Source organism: Moschus berezovskii, chromosome 20, assembly GCF_049115385.1.
Source record: "Moschus berezovskii isolate FMDL1 chromosome 20, NW_MosBer_1.0, whole genome shotgun sequence".
NCBI lineage: Eukaryota > Metazoa > Chordata > Mammalia > Artiodactyla > Moschidae > Moschus > Moschus berezovskii.
This window is the reverse complement of record NC_142479.1, coordinates 61,334,484-61,350,358: the sequence shown is the minus strand read 5'-3', so window position 1 is coordinate 61,350,358 and position 15,875 is coordinate 61,334,484. Positions and strand designations below refer to the sequence as shown.

At 50.2% G+C, this 15,875-nt stretch overlaps 1 protein-coding gene across 8 annotated transcripts in view; it reads right to left on the bottom strand.

The window, feature by feature from the left end:
• QTGAL (queuosine-tRNA galactosyltransferase) overlaps positions 1–15,875 on the bottom strand; it is a 115,746-nt gene that overhangs the window by 43,822 nt on the left and 56,049 nt on the right. For 7 of the 8 annotated variants that reach the window (XR_016035552.1, XM_055408250.2, XM_055408249.2 and 4 more), the window contains one exon: positions 11,782–11,877. Coding sequence is in view for 6 of the 8 variants with exons in the window: in XM_055408250.2 (XP_055264225.2) it covers positions 11,782–11,877 (96 nt within the window). In the remaining 2 variants the exon portion in view is untranslated. Of the gene's footprint in view, positions 1–11,781; positions 11,878–12,589; positions 12,637–15,875 lie in introns of those variants that run through there. The other variant, XM_088829233.1, reaches the window with a different exon arrangement.

The following is a 15,875-nucleotide window of genomic DNA, read 5'->3' as shown; positions in this document are numbered from 1 at the left end:
TCATTCTCCAGACCAGCCTACCTCTGACTCCAACGAGCAGTTTATCTTCATTCTTTACCTCCAATAAATTGCACGTGGAAACGGCCACTCAACACAGAGCTGACACCCAAGATGGCTTCCTTCTTAACGAGGAGACCAGGATAAGAATAAATCTCATATTCGTGGGACCAGGAGTTTCACCAGCACATTCTAGCCAGTACCAGGGTGGGCTTGGCTCGGTCCATCACCTTCCCTCTCCTGGGCGGGGGCTGGCTTGCTCCAGATCATCCTTTTAGTCAATTAAATGACTCATACACATACATACACACACAAGAGCTGTGGTGGTCTTTCCTTTCCCCTGGGACTGTCCTATCCATGTTCTGCAGTGACAGAAGTGCAATTGTTATCAGATGACTGTGCAGTGTGGGTGCAAGAGCCCCAGCAGAGGGCGCTCGGGCCGCGAGGAGGGAGATGACCTGCAGGCAGCGGCAGCAGACCTCGTGGCTGACCACACGCCACCTGGGAACACAAACGCCCCTCGCCAGCAAACTGCTCTGAGACGCCCCATGAGGCACCCGGCGAGGCTGCACACCTGGCAGGGTGTGGAGATGTGTCTTGGCTGCTTCTCACAGGTTGAAGGGGAGCGGTCCCCTCCCACCCCCTCCTGACGCCATCCCTCCATCCCCCCAAGGAAGAGACGCAGCTGGCTTCGTCCCCAGTTCTCCCACCACCTGTGCCAGGTGGCTGGACCCTCTCTGCCCTCCTCACCCACAAGGAGGGCCCTGGCCCACCCGCCACCCCCTGTCCAGGAGTCCCAGCGAGTGGCCTTTCTCCAGCGAGTGGGAAGTCATTTAGTTGGTTTTCAGTGATATTTTTAAAAGTACGTTCTTCACCTCACCTCTACTTTTAAAAGTGTTTCTACAGGGGACTGCATCCCACCTCCTGGACCATAAAGTTTGTCTTCAGGGAAGAGCTCTCTTTACTTGAGCGGGGGTGAGTATGTGAAAGAAGAGTTTTTCCTTAGATGACCAGAAGCTGTTACGTGAACACATGAGGCCAGCACCCTCTGTGGGATGAGACCTGTTTGAGACAACGGGTCCTGTCTGCAACCTCAGGACACATCGCAGTGATTTTCTTGGGCCTTCGAGGATGATGTTCACTCAGCACACAGACATCAGAAGCCCCTGAACTCAAGTGGCGCCTGAAGTGAAGGTGGCAGCTGGAACTCAGGGCCGAACAGCACCCCTGCTCTGATACCCAAGTATGAGTCACAGTCTGTTCCCAAACACGACAGATTCACAACCAACCAGACCAGCAAATCTCTCCACAGTGGAGCCAAACAGCAAGCCACGCCACACAAAGGCAGCAGCGGTGGCCGTGGTTCCCAGAGGACCAGTGAGCTCCTTTGGCTCATGTCTGGGCGAGAAAAGGCAAGTTTTAAAGGGGCAGAAGAACCCTGGTGGGGGGACAAGGGACACAATGCTTCCAGTCACGAGGCCACTGCTGGGGTCCTGCTGTGAACATAGGTCACGTGAGCAGGTGGGGACGGCCCCAGCTGAAGAGAAACACAACAGCCTATTAGTTCATTATGGAAACGAAGGAACACACACAGGTGAGGGGAGGCGAGCACGCAGGTGAGCGGGGACGAGCACACAGGTGAGGGGGGGGCGAGCACACAGGTGAGGGGAGGGGAGGTGAGCACGCAGGTAAGGGGGAGGTGAGCACGCAGGTGAGGGAAGGGGAGGTGAGCACACAGGTGAGGTGAGGAGAGGCGAGCACGCAGGTAAGGGGGAGGTGAGCACGCAGGTGAGGGGAGGGGAGGTGAGCACACAGGTGGGGGAGGAGAGGCGAGCACGCAGGTGAGGGGAGGAGAGCATGCAGGTGAGGGGAGGGGAGGTGAGCACGCAGGTAAGGGGGAGGTGAGCATGCAGGTGAGGGGAGGGGAGGTGAGCACACAGGTGAGGTGAGGGGAGGTGAGCACACAGGTGGGGAAGGAGAGGCGAGCACGCAGGTGAGGTGAGGGGAGGTGAGCACACAGGTGGGGGAGGAGAGGCGAGCACGCAGGTGAGGGGAGGGGAGCACGCAGGTGAGCGTGCAGACGCTGACTCCCCTGGGTCATCAAGTTTACAGTTGATTCCATTTCATCAATTTTTGTCTCTTACTGTCACTACGTCTTCTGGTTCTGATGTGTCACCAAGTGTGCTCTATAATCTAGTAATCTAGTTTCTGATTTAGATAATCTAGCTTCTTGGAACTTTGTTAAGCAGAGGCGGCTCAGGGTCACACTGTTCTGGGTCCTGGCAGTTTGCTTTTGCGCTCTCCCCTTGTTTTGCCACCAACCGAAAGTACGTTTTGCAAAAAGACATTCTACGCAGCTCATACAAGTTAAAAAGTGATTCCAGTGTGCCTCGGAGAGCATACAGCAAAAACGGAAACATCCCGTAAGCTCCTGGCCATACTTTGTCCTGAATGAGTCCAACATTGGTTCTCAAGAAAAGCACGTGAAAAGGCATAGGTTCGGATGGATACTTCTTAACGCTTTTGGTGCTTAAAACATACAAAAGCAAAGATGATAGACTTACAATGAGCTCAGTTTTTATTTAGAAAGGAGAAACTCTTGAGTTAAAGAAAATGAAGCATTTAATGAAATTTATAGACCTCATTAGCTATATCTTACCAGGAAGTGATACGAATTCTTCTTAGAGAAAAAGAGCAAAGTTTATATGACTCATTTCCAGATTCCTGTGGTTTATTATCCTTATTTCTAAATTCTAATTTGTTGGACGACTATCTTTAGACAGATAACAAATTTTCCAGTATTCTGACATTTTAACACCCACATAGCAACAAGAATAAACTTTGATGTGAAATCCAAAACCTATGGCTTCTGGATTTAATAAAGACAGTTTCCTTTCTCGACTGAATGTTTTGGAGAAAGTGGGTAAGTAACCACCTTTCTAACAGTGGTAAAAGTTGCTGGTGGACTGTGGCTCTACTACAGATAACATAGGTGCCACATTCTGACACTCCTTTTAAAGGAGAAAATGAATAAAAACGGTACAGCTTAATCTGTTTCGAAATGTGACTTTTAACATTTCATGAACGTTAACTGATTAGAATGAGGTGAACACCACTGAGCTGTGAAGGACAGAATTTTAAGGGAAAGACACACTGAGCTGAATGAATACGTGACCCGGGTGGGTTCCAACAGCCTGGCTATAGAGACTCTGCTTGGATGACAGGAAAGGTCTTTCAAAGCAGCTATGACAGAGCAGACATGAGAGTGGGCTCATGGGAGGCCTGGCCCCATGGGCAGGAAAGAATCCCTGTGACCCCAAGTCCACTGCACACCCTGTCTTCTCAATTAGCTGAAGTTACCTTCATTTAGTTCTGCTAAATATCTTCTAACCCGTGGGTCACACAGATGGTTGGCCCTGGCGTCTGGGAGTTGCTGCTAAACCCTCACATTTTCCCAGTAATAATGAAACTGAGCACTGGCTGGAGGGGTGACAGAGGCTGGGGCCTCTGGCGCAGTGACCCGTTGGGGGAACCCATTCCAGCAAGGACTCAGGGAGCAGGACACTAATGCTTTCTTACCAGGGCTGCTGTTGACCTGCAGTGTGGCCTGAGCCCTGGGCCTCATGGGAGCCTTTCAGCCAGCCCACCCCTGCTCCCCTGCAGTGGTGACCCCATAGGGTGAGCCTCTGCCCTGCTGCCCGCCCAGGGTGGAGACTCCCACCTCCCTGCCTCCCCACCCTGACTCTCAGCCGCTCAACAGCATCCTATCAAACTCTCCTACTCTTCCCAGGTCAAGAGAGAAGGATCACATGGCTTCCCACGCAGATCGCCAAGGTTCCCACTTTGGTCAGCCCCATCTGGGGAAGGGAGGTGGAAGTTGGGTCAGGAAGCTGGGAGGTGGTGCTGGTGACCAAGGCAGACGTCCTGGAGTGGGGCTGCTGCTGTGGAGCTGACCGCCTCAGGGTGTAAACTGAGGCACATGATGTCGACAGTGAATGTTTGGCAGTGGAGACACTGCAGCTGCCTGGGCCCTTGTGTCTCCTGTGGGTGAGGAAACAGCCTTGGGACCCAGCACTCACATTGGGACCTTCATGGGTCTGAGCAGCAGAATCTGAACAGGGGGCCCGGGCACACTGACCAGGGAAAGAGGAGGGGCTGGCTTGCGCATGAGACCCAGCAGCGAGGGGATCACCCAAGGGCATTCACTGCAGCAAGAGGGTAGGATGGAGACGTATTCTCTGCACTTTTGTAGACCTGGAATATTTTAATTTTTAAAAACGTTTTCCTTTTTTTTTTTTAAAGAAAATGTATGTGCAATGGCAAGTAAAAGGAGATGTTGGGGGCTGCTCTTGTTAGGGGAGGGGTGACCAGAGTAAAGGGTGGCCTGGGCCCCTCTGAACAACCAGAGCATCACACACACCCAAGTGGCCTGCCGCGCCAGGTACCAGGCTGGATATGACCCGCTGGGGACCCAGGGTGAGCCCGGCAGCCTCGGGAGACAGAGACGAGGGCACGGAGCATGCAGTCGGGATGTCGCGGGTACCGGATTAGAATAAAAACAGGTAATTCCCGCTGCTGCATTTCTCTTCTCAATTCGGGAGGTAATCTGCCTCAACTGATGTGTTTCTATTTCTCTGTTCTTCTTGGTGCCTTTCTGCCCCTTTGCTGTTGCACCTTCATTCAAGCACTTGTTGTTGAGTTGCTCAGTCACGTCCAACCCTTTTGCGACCCCATGGACTGTAGCCCCCCAGACTCCTCTGTCCATGGGATGTCCCAGGAAAGAATACTGGGGTGGGTTGCCATTTCCTTCTCAGGGGTTCTTCCCAACCCAGGGATCGAACTTGTGTCTCTTGCACTGGCAGGCAGGTTCCTAACCACTGAGCCACCAGGGAAGCCCCATTTAAGCACTGGGAACCGGCTAAGTGTGGTCACCCCCGTCACATCTCCTGGCACACACACCCCCCCCCTTGCCTCTCCCTTGTTTTCCTTTCTCCCTGAGTGCTTCCATACACATGCTCCTTGAGTGTGAAGCACTTTTTCTGTCCCCACTCCTGCCTGGGCTTCTTCTGGCCCATGTTAGAGAACTGCTTCCTAGATCTTCTATCTTCGTCCTCTCCAATTTGCTTCTTAATTTTATGGAGCGTCTTCCAGTACATTTCTGAGAAGGACACAAATATTTTTCAGGAGCACAGATTTTGAATTCTTACATGAAAAAGTCCTAGTTGTATTTTCACACAACTGACAATTTGGTTAGGCTTTGAATTCAACATTCAAAACCGTTTCTGTGCGAATTCTGAAATCTGTGTCCCGGTGTTTTACAGATTCCACTGCAGTTGTTGAGAAATCCACAACTACATTTGTTCCTGCCGTTCTTCTCTCCCTGGGCAAGGGCTTCTCATCTCCCAGGCAAGATACTCAAGGGCCCTTTTAATCTGACTGCCCATATCTTTGGTTCTAGCAAAGTTATTCTTAGCTAATTTACTCTCCCCCACTTAAAAAGAAAACTTACTATGCTGGATTGTGCTGGGTCAACTCAGCAAGAGCTGGGCACCCGATTTCTCAGTGGGAATCCAGGTTAGAGCCAGACCAGAGCGGAACCTGCCTGCGGTTGGGACAGAAGGAAGGAGGCCCATTGTCTGGCAGGGGTGACGGGGGTGACACGTGAAAGGTTCCCCACCCCCCGCGGCCCCCATCCACGCAATGTGGGAGGATATTCGTGCTCTTCGGGGACAGAGCTCCTGTGCTCAGGACCCTTCTGGACCCCCTCTCCATGCACCTGTTCACCTGCGTTTTTCATCGCATCCATGATAGTAAATGGTAACCATAAATGAATATTTCTCTGAGTTCTGTGAGTGGCTGGAGCAAATTAACTGACAGAGGAGGGGGTCGGTGGGAACCCTGATTTATAGCCAGTCAGGTGACAGCCTGGACTTGTGACTGGGCTGAAGTGAGGCAGTCTCGTGGGGCAGAGCCCTTATTCTGTGGGGTCTGACGCTGTCTCCAGGCAGATGGAGTCAGAATTGAGTGAAACTGTAGGACACCGAGTGTGTAGGACACAGTGTCCTACACAGTATCTGCTCAGAATGGAAGAACTGCTCAGTATTTGAAAAAACACATAGAGGAGAAGGCAAAGAACTAGAATAACAAAAATTTTGAAAACGAAGAATGAGGTTGGAAGACCCAACTGCCTGATCTCAAGCTTCCTCTTCAGCTACAGTGACTCGGGCAGTGTAGCCATGGAGTGACACACAGACCAACACCCCAGAATGGCCTAGAAACACACCCATGCAAGCACAGCCAACCAGTCTTTGACAAAGTCCAAAAGCAATTCTATGAAGGAAGCTAGTATTCTCAACAAAAATGGTGTGGAAGCACTTGAACATTTGTAAACAAGAAAGAAAGAAAAGAGATCCAAAGTTCAACTCTTTTGCAAAAAACAACTTAAAATGAATCATAGCTACACATGTAAAACGTAAAATTATAAAACTTTAGGAGAAAAATCTTCGTGACCTATGGTGACATAAAGCATCCTGAGACATCGGTACCCGAAGCACAATCTATTTAAAAAGTAGATGAGCTGAACTTCACCAGAATTAAAAACTTGGACTCAGTGAAGGGCTCTGTTAAGTAGATGAAAGAAAAGTCATAGGTGAGGACAAAGTACTTGCAAAACTGACACCCAACAAAGGACTTTTGTCCACAAGGAAACTCAAACCCAACAGTAAGAAAACAAATAGTTCAATAAGAAAATGGGCAAAAGATCACAAAAAGCCGCTATTAGGGAAACACAAGGCAATGCACTGATGGGACACGCTGGAACGGCTTGCAGGAAAAATCGGACAACACCAAGTGCTGGGAAGGGGAATGGTGCAGCTGCTTGGGCACCCTCGAGTGGACTTCAGTTTGAACAGAGCCGCATAATCCAACCCTGGTGCTCATCTCAGGAAGTGAAACCTGTCCGTGAAGGTCATGGCAGCCTTTCCAGCAACAGCCCCACAATGACCGGCACGTTCCAGCAACAAGAGGAGCAAACTGTTGTCTCAAAGGCATCACGTGGAATGACAAAGCCACAGTTCCATTAATGTAACTGTCTCACTTCATTCCAGTGAAGCGGACAGATAAGTTGTTGTCAGGGTCAGTTTCTCTGGGGTGTCAGTTTCTCTGGGGTGAAGGATAGTTCCATATCCTGACTGTGGCAGGGGTTGTGCTGACGCAGAAGTGTGATGAAATTCCATACACTCCATACTCCCCAAGAATGCGGGACCTCCGAGCAGGGTTGTACCAACGTGCATCTTCTGGTTTGAGCATCGTACTATGGGTGTAAGACATTATGGATAGGGATCTGGGTGAAGGGCACACAGGACTCTATTTCTGCAACTTTTATGTGAGTCTGAGATTATTTCAAAATACAGTGTTTAAATTGGGCAGACTTCATAAAATGACTCTATGATCTATAGGGAAGCAGTTTTTCTAAGCAGGAATAATAGTCTCAAAGAGTTTCATCAAAAATATTCAGGCAGGTGTTATAAACGCACATTTCCAGAGCCACTAAATCAGAAACCATGGAAGTACATGAGGAATCTGCATTGTTTTCAAGTTCTTGAGCTATTTTATGATCAAACAAGTTCGAGGAGCACTGGTTCAGGTAAAGAGACTATCTACAGAGGTGGAGGTAACCTTTAATCATCTAGAAATTTTGCTTGTCTAGAGTCCCTGGATGCTAGATAAAGTGAGAGCTTGTACATTAGCACTGACAGGTGGGCTGTACATTTTTCTCGTTTACGTTCAGGATGCTCAGATACTGCAGGGAAATGGTAGCTGGGTGACACCCTCCCTGTGGAACACACGGGGCCATGAATGAGAGGAGAGGCTCTCAGGAGGACGCCATTCTCTTTGGTGCAGCCCTTGTCTACATACCACTGTGTCCTGTGGGCCCAGACCAAGGGGACCATAAGGGGCTGTGGAGGAGCCAGGGAGGGTGTCCAAATGCTATGGACTGAACAGTGTCCCCCAAAGTCCACTGCAGCCCTAACCCCCCACCCCGAAACTGTATTCAGAAATGAGGCTTTTGAAGAGGTAATTAAGGTTAAATGAGGTCATAAGGGTGGGGCCCTGATCCAAGAGTCATCGGGAGTGAGTAAGTGCAGAGAAGGAGGGCCATGTGAGGACTCAGGGAGGAGACGACCATCAACACGCCAAGGAGAGAGGCCTTAGGAGGAACCACCTGCCAGTACCTTGATCTCGAACGTCCAGCCTCCAGACTGTGAGGAACAGATGTCTGTTGTATGTGCTGTGGCAGTGTGAGCGGGCTAAGACACCAAGGAAGCACGGGCCCCTGAGAGAGGCGCAAGGGGAGCTGGGAGCAGGCGTGGAGGGTGAGGATCCGCTGGGGCTGGGATGAGGGACGCGCCTCACACCCACACCTGCTGTCTTCCTTCCACTGTGAACCTGAGAACCTCCTCCAGGCAGCCAGAGCTGGTCACAGCTACCCATGCAAGCTGCCCTGACCCCAAACCTCTCCGTGGAGCTGCTGGGACCCTCCAGGGGCAGCCTCTGAGGCAAGGATGCGGTCTGGCCTTGCCGCCCCTCCCCCCCCACACCCCCATCCAGGAGGTGCAGGTCTGTTGGGAACAGTCTCTCACTGAAGATGTAAAGTGGGCACTACCTGAAACAGGTGGCACAGGCTGGCACAGGCCCCAGGCCATTGGTCCAGGCTACATTCCATCTTTTAGATTATTTGGAATTAGCAGAACATTAATTTTATGGTACTCTGATTTATTGGAACTCATTGGAAAAGACCCTGATGCTGGGCAAGACGGAAGGCAGAAGGAGAAGGGGACGACAGAGGATGAGATGGTTGGATGGCATCACCGACTCGATGGACATGAGTTTGAGCAAGCTCTGGGAGTTGGTGATGGATTGGCGTGCTGCAGTCCACGGGGTTGCAAAGAGTTGGACATGACCGAACGACTGAATTGAACTTTGATTTAACATTGTCCTTGCTAACTAATCAGACATTCAAGTAGACACACAAATATCAGACCAATAAGTATGACTGAGCCCCTTACCTGGAACTATCACAATATTGTGAACTGGCTATACTTCAATACAAAATAAAAAGTTAAAAAAAAAAATCAAAGCCAAGTACGTTGGTCCCCACCTCACAAACATGACTCAGTTTAGACTATGAACAAAGACCCTACAGGGTGCTGGTGATTCCTGCGACTCTAACAGTTGAGAAATGGCTTAAATAGAGATACCTTCTTTCGCTCTGAGAAACCTTATTCTTTAATTTCCCCTAACTTCCTAAAGAGAAACACTGCTAAGGAAGATCCTCCCTTAATTATTTCTATGATGCTTAACAGTTAAGTCTGCCCTGGGCTCAGAACTCGTAATTCTGGCTGAGAGTGTGCTGCATGTAAATTATACCCTCAGTATTCAGTCACATAGTTTCCGCGTGACTCACCTTCTCCCAGAGAATCCAGCACACGGCAGAAGCCAACTCAGCAGTTTCTCTCACGAGGCCACCTCCCCACCGACTCGCCGACCCTTGAACACTCAGGGCTGAGATGAGCGTGTCCAGAGATCCCTTGCGGGTGCAGAGTTCCACATCTGAGGGCACTAAAGCAGGGGCCCCTGGGGCTGACTGCCGGCCAGCACTTTCACACGCAATGGGACATTTTAATTTCCCAGTTAGGGTATGAAAGCTCTTACTAGCTCTCCACTGAAGTGGCTGTGATTCTTTGTTCTGAAACCAGCAGTGCGTGTGCTGGGAAAGCATCTGTAAAAGGGCGGGCACATCCCAGAACCGTGACCCAAGGGCTGGACGTGCTCCACAGATGGAAGGACTGGGACAGTGACAGGAGTCCCAGACCCGGTGCTTATTCTCCACGCGCCAATGATGGTTTGCAAACTCATATCCAAATGCCAGCTGAGATGCAAGGTGATGCGAGTGTGTGCCCAGAGCCCTTGGCTTCCTAACTCTGGATGCTCAGGTCACAACCTGGAGGACAGAAGACTCTGTCCTCCTCAGAGCCCTGAAGCTGCCTTGGACTCAGAGCTCCACCAGCTCACACACCCCTCAGAGGGGAAGGACAGCCTCCCAAGAGCTCTGCAACAACCAGGCGCTCAGTGTGGCTGTGGGTGAACCAGGACCGCCCCGTGCAGACAGGACAGAGCTGCCCCTGTCCCGCGTGACTGTCAACACCAACCCGAGTGCTCCCACCACTACCAGAGACCCTGCCAGCTCCTGGGAGACACGTGCTGGCTCTCCTCCTGCCCTCACGGCTGGAGGAGCAGCAGGAAAACCACCGAGCCTCCCAGTGCCCTCACCACCTTCCCCTGTTACTAGTGCCTCTATTACACCACCTGCTCTGAGTGCACCGCCTGCAGCCATTGGGTCATTCCTGGAATATTCATCTTAAAAAAGTTCATTTGGAAAAGTAAACCCAAATGCAAAAGAACTTTTGTGTGTGTGGACCACTATGAATGGCACAGAACCTAAAAGCTGATGAAGCAGCTTTGGTAACAGAAGCAACAGGCAAACCCAAAAGTAAAGAGGAAAGGGCAAAGAACTCAGATCATCCAGAGAACTATGTGAAACAGCCCACAAGAGGGATGTGGTGGTCCCAGGCACCATTCAACTCTCAGGGTTTCTTCAGCATCACTTTGAGTTCAGTGAACAGAACGCTTGATGCCAGAATTATAAGCAGCTCTAATTTCAGAAGCTTATTTTCATTATAATCATTCCATTATACTGAGATTTCAGTTTTCAAAACTCAGAGTTTAGAAAAAAGCACTTCATTATATGGCAGGATCGCAAGGAATCGCAATGTGGGACAGACCCCAGCACCTCACTGAGGGGAGAACGTTTCCACGCCTCCTAGAGCTTCTTCCTGGTTGGGCTTTGGGGGGCTGCCCCCCACCCCGAGGAACACATTTCTCCCCCCCGGGGGGTTAGGTCCTGGGAGGGACTTATCCAGCAAGATGGGGCCTGGAGAGTCTGGTGTCGGTGGGGCAGCCAGGGCCGGACCAGGAGGTAAACAGAACAGGCCTGGGCCCATCCCCAAGGGCCCAGGGCAACTTTAGGTCTCTGTTTTGGGGTAACTTGCTACAGAGCTTAAAGTGGGTGCTGACACATTGAGGCAGTAGCTTGTTTTCAAAGGTGGACGAAGAGAGAATGTTTGGTTTTCATCCTCACTTAACACCTCATCAACATGTGGTCAATTTGCAGGATTCTCTCGACATCCCATGATGGACTTTGGGACTCCCCCCAAGGCTGAGACCTTGAGACCCTTCTTGACCTCTCCCTCCAGCCCCCAGCCCTGCCATGGTTTCTAGTCTGACTTCAGCCTACACTCACTTCCAGCTCTGTGGACTTCTGTTACCTGCCTACCATGCACAGCGCATCTCAGCTCGTTCCCCAGACCCAGGCCCGCTCCAGCTGCCCTCCTCAGGGGTGGCCCTGCTCCACTAGAAACTCAGACCTTTTCTGGATACCCGCACCCCTGCAGCTGCTCAGCTCTGCCCAGGCCCTCACCTCCTGCCCTCTGCCTCCATCCATCTCAGCCCGTGTGCCCGGGCTGCATGGGTCCTGCTCCCTGGTCTTGAGCCAGGCCCTCCACACTTGCCCTGACTCCGGCTCCTTCCCAGGCCAGGTTCCTGTGAAATGCTGTTCCCCCTCCTCCAGGCAGTGCCTACCAGGACCGTGCTTGGCACCCAGGAGGCAGCAGGCACAGGTGCTGAAAGCACAAACTCCCTCCCACCCCCAGATGGCAGACATACCTGGGTAAGCAGCTGGTCTGGCGCCAGCTGGTTGATCCACCGCGTGTACCGCTCGGTGGAGTTGGGGGGCTCCCTCGTCACTTGACAACCGATAATCTGTGAAACAATAACAAACAGGACTTAAAGCCATGCAGCCTTGGGGGCAGCCCCGTGTTTTGATAACTTTCTCCATTCAGCTTCTAAATAAACAAGAGCTGCAGACCTAACAGCTCATTGCCCCCAGCCACCTCCCTCTGTCTAGGCTGCCATAGCAGCCCCCACGGTGATGCCATCAGACAGGCACTCCCACCCCAGGAAGAATCCATGCTAGCTGCCATCTAAATCCTCTCCTGTTCCCTGCCAGATTCCTTCTCACCCCTCCTTCTGCTCTTGGTTCTGAAACCTGGCTCTGTCTCCTCCTGGCCATGGACACCATCCCCTCTCCAGAGCTTTGCAGGCTGACTCCCAGCACCGAACAGCTAGGGAAGCCCCCTGCACGCTCTGCTTGGGTATCAGCTTGCAGTGCGTTTAAACATCCTTAAGACTGCTCAGAGGTAAAGGGTCCAGCCCTCCCGTCAGTGAGGCAGTGGCCCCTCCCGCAGATATCAGGGGTCCTGATGCTCAGACACCAGCAGCCCCAGGGCTCAGACGCAGAGAATGGGCCGGTTTCCAAGGGAGGGGCCCCTCGCAGCAGCAGGAGGAGGCCTTTCTCCCCCTTACTGGCCAGGGGAGGGCAGCTGGGGTATCCGAGGGTGGCAGAGAGCCTGCCCCTGGGTGAGGGTCCTATGAGGCTCTCACAGGCTGCCTGGCCTCAGAAGATGACACTAACCTCTGATCCCCAGGCTTTGTCTTCCCCATCTTCCCGACCATCGGGTAACACAGTGAGGAAGGTCAAGAGTGGCTGGCTGACTTATATCACTGCCTAAGTCTCCTTATTAAGAAATGAGCAAAAATCACCTGATGAGTTTCTTAAAACTTGCTCTAATATACACAACACTTACACATGGTGATTAATTTATATTAATTCAGTTATGCTACTGAAGAGTTTTGAGAAGGTTTTCGTCTGCTTTGCTTGAATTTTGCTGTGGTTGTGTTTCGTGATCCTGTTATACATATACCCATATCCATTCATTTTCAGATTTTTTTCCCATACAGGTTATTGTAGAATACTGAGTAGAGTTCCCTGTGCTATACAGTAGCTCCTTGTTTGTTATGGGTTTTTAATCTGTTCTTGACAGAGAGAGAGAAATGGTAGATTCGCATGCAGTAGTAAGAAATAACACACAGAGATCCCATGTGTATTATTACTTGGTTTCCTCTAATGGTAACATTGTGAAAAACCAACACTTGGCCTCCACTGGGCTCAGGGACACTGGGCGTTTCCACGGCCACAGGGGCCCCTCATGGTGCCTTTATGGTTGCTTCCCAACCCCCCAACCCCCCACACCCACCCCACCCGCCCTGACCCTTCCCCACACTGCTAGCTCACAGCCACAAACCTGCTAGTTCAATGCCATAATTCTTTCAAGAACGTTGCAAAAATGCAATCACATTGTGTGTAGCCTTAGCAAATGGGTGATTCCCCGGAGATCTGTTCCCTTTTTTTTGGCTGAAAAATACTCCACAGCTTAACCCTCTACAGGACACCTGGGCTGTTTCCAGTTTGAAGCTGTTACTATTATTCTGCTGCAAAAACTCATGTAGGGGCTTTTGTGTGAACAGAAGTCTTCGTTTCTCTGGGATGAACACCCAGGAGTGTGACGGACAGTAGTTTCATGTTGTAAGAAACTGTTTCCCTGAGCGGCTGCACCACTTCCATCCCCACAACAGCACGTGTGATCAGTTTCCTCGCATCCCTGCCGTGAGTTTTGGTTTAGCTTTTCTGATAGGTGTATGCGGTGACTCGCACTTATAACACGTATCCCCAATGGCTCGTGAGGCTGAATCTCCTTCCAGGGGCTTATTTCTCATCTGCCTGACCCTCCAGAGAAGTGTCTTTCGTCCATTTCCTGATTAGGATAAAACACACTTGGCCATAGATGTGTATTCTTTTTACATATTACTGAATTCTGTGAACCTTTTATGTATTTCTCGTAAAACCACATACTAAACACAGTTACAAATCAGAACAGCTCTTGAATGAGCAGCTTGCCCAGTGTGAGGCTGCAGGACTGATGTGACCAAGGCATATATTTTTAACTGTTCTGTTTTCTGGTATCGTTGACACTGGCTTGCATTTGATGGCTGAACAGAAAAGGTTTTGAAGAAAAAAGGAAACATGTGGATCAAAGCTGTGAGATAGAAACCCTCTGTTTCAAAAGTATTCCCAAACATGAAGATGAAGAGGCTTAACTTCTGTATAAACACCCAGGCCCCGGCCCCACACTGCTGTGTCATGAACAGCTGCTGGGGGTGGTGGGCCAGCCGAGCACAGCCCAGCCCACACTGAAAGACACACTTCTAGCCAGACCATGAGAGCAGGCAGATATGGCCTTTCTGGGACAGAGCTGACTTACGCTATTTCTGCAGTGAACACCTGAGCCCCTTCCCAAACCTCACCTTCTACTCTCTGCCTCTGAGGAAGGCTGAACCACACTGGGTGGGGTCTCACAGGGAGAAGGGCTAGGAGGACACGAAATGAAGCTGGAGCTTCAGGGGCCGGCTGTTCTTTGAGGCTTTAATCAATGTGAGTGTTGGTCTACAAAGAATGAAAGGGTATTTTGTTTGCCTTGTGAAAGTGAAAAGTGAAAGTCAGGCACTTAGTCGTGTCCGACTCTTTGTGACCCCCATGGCCTGTAGCCCGCCAGGCTTCTCTGTCCATGGGGTTTCCCAGGCAAGAATACTATAATGGGTTGCCACTTCCTTCGCCAGGGGATCTCTCCGACCCAGGGATTGAACCCAGGTCTCCTACATTGGCAGGCAGATTCTTTACCATCCGAGCTACCAGAGAAGTCCTTTGTTTGTATTAACACTTTTTAAAAGAATGTTGGCCTGGGCCACCGGGCAGACAAAGGCAAACCATAAAAAGAGGCACCTGCAGCAGGGCACCGAGCTCCTCTCCTGTGCTGCCTGCCCTGCCTTCATGCCAGACCGCTGTGGACACCACGCCAGCACAGGGCCTGTACACAGTCAGTGCTCAATAGGCACAGGCTGGATGAACACAGAGAGTGGGAGACTGAGAAGATGCTTCAAGAAATAATGGTCAAACTTTTTTCCAAATTTGATGCAGGCTATAAAACCACAGATCCCAGAAATTCAACAAAGCCTCATTAGAGTCAACCTTTAAAAAAAAAAACAAAAACTTAACTTTGTACATCATAACCAAAGTGCTGAAAACTAATATTAAAGAAAAAATCTTAAAAGCAGTCAAAAGAAAAACACCCATTATACAGAGAGGCATAAGGAAGGCAGCAGACTTCTTGGCAGAAGCTATGGAAACCAGACAAGGGAGAGGGATCTTTTTTTAAAAAATATTTTATTTGTATTTATTTGGCTGAGCCGGGTCTTACACGTGGCATGCATAATCTTCAATCTTCGTTGTGTCATGCAGGATCTTTTTTTAAGTTGCAACATGCGAACTCTTAGCTCTGGCATGTGGGATCCAGTTCCCTGACCAGGGATCAAAACCAGGCCCCCTGCATTGAGAGCACAGAGTCTTAGCCATTGGACCACCAGGAAAGGGCCAGGGAGAGGCATCTTTAAAGAAAGAAAGGACTTCAACCTAGAATTCATTAGCCAGCTACTACAGCTGTCAAAAATTAAAGCAAAAGAGACTTTTTCAGAAAAACAAAAGCCAAAATAATTCATCACAAGAAGAGTTAAATTACCAAAAAAGATGAAGGAAGCTCTTTGGGGAAAAGAAGACGATCTGACCAATAACAAGGCAGTAAGTGGCAGTAAGTGCTTCTGTGAAAAAGCAGAAGACTTCTTGCCATGTGTAACCTCTTTACAAGACAACTGAGTTTGGTAAAAATAAAAACAAATATTGTGGGGTTTACAGCATAAACTGTGTGACAGGATGTGATTCTGTAATCTTATGCTCCATGTAAGATTCTGCCATCTATTTAAGGTAGCGTGTAAGGGGTAAGATACACACTGCACGTGGCCCTAAGCCA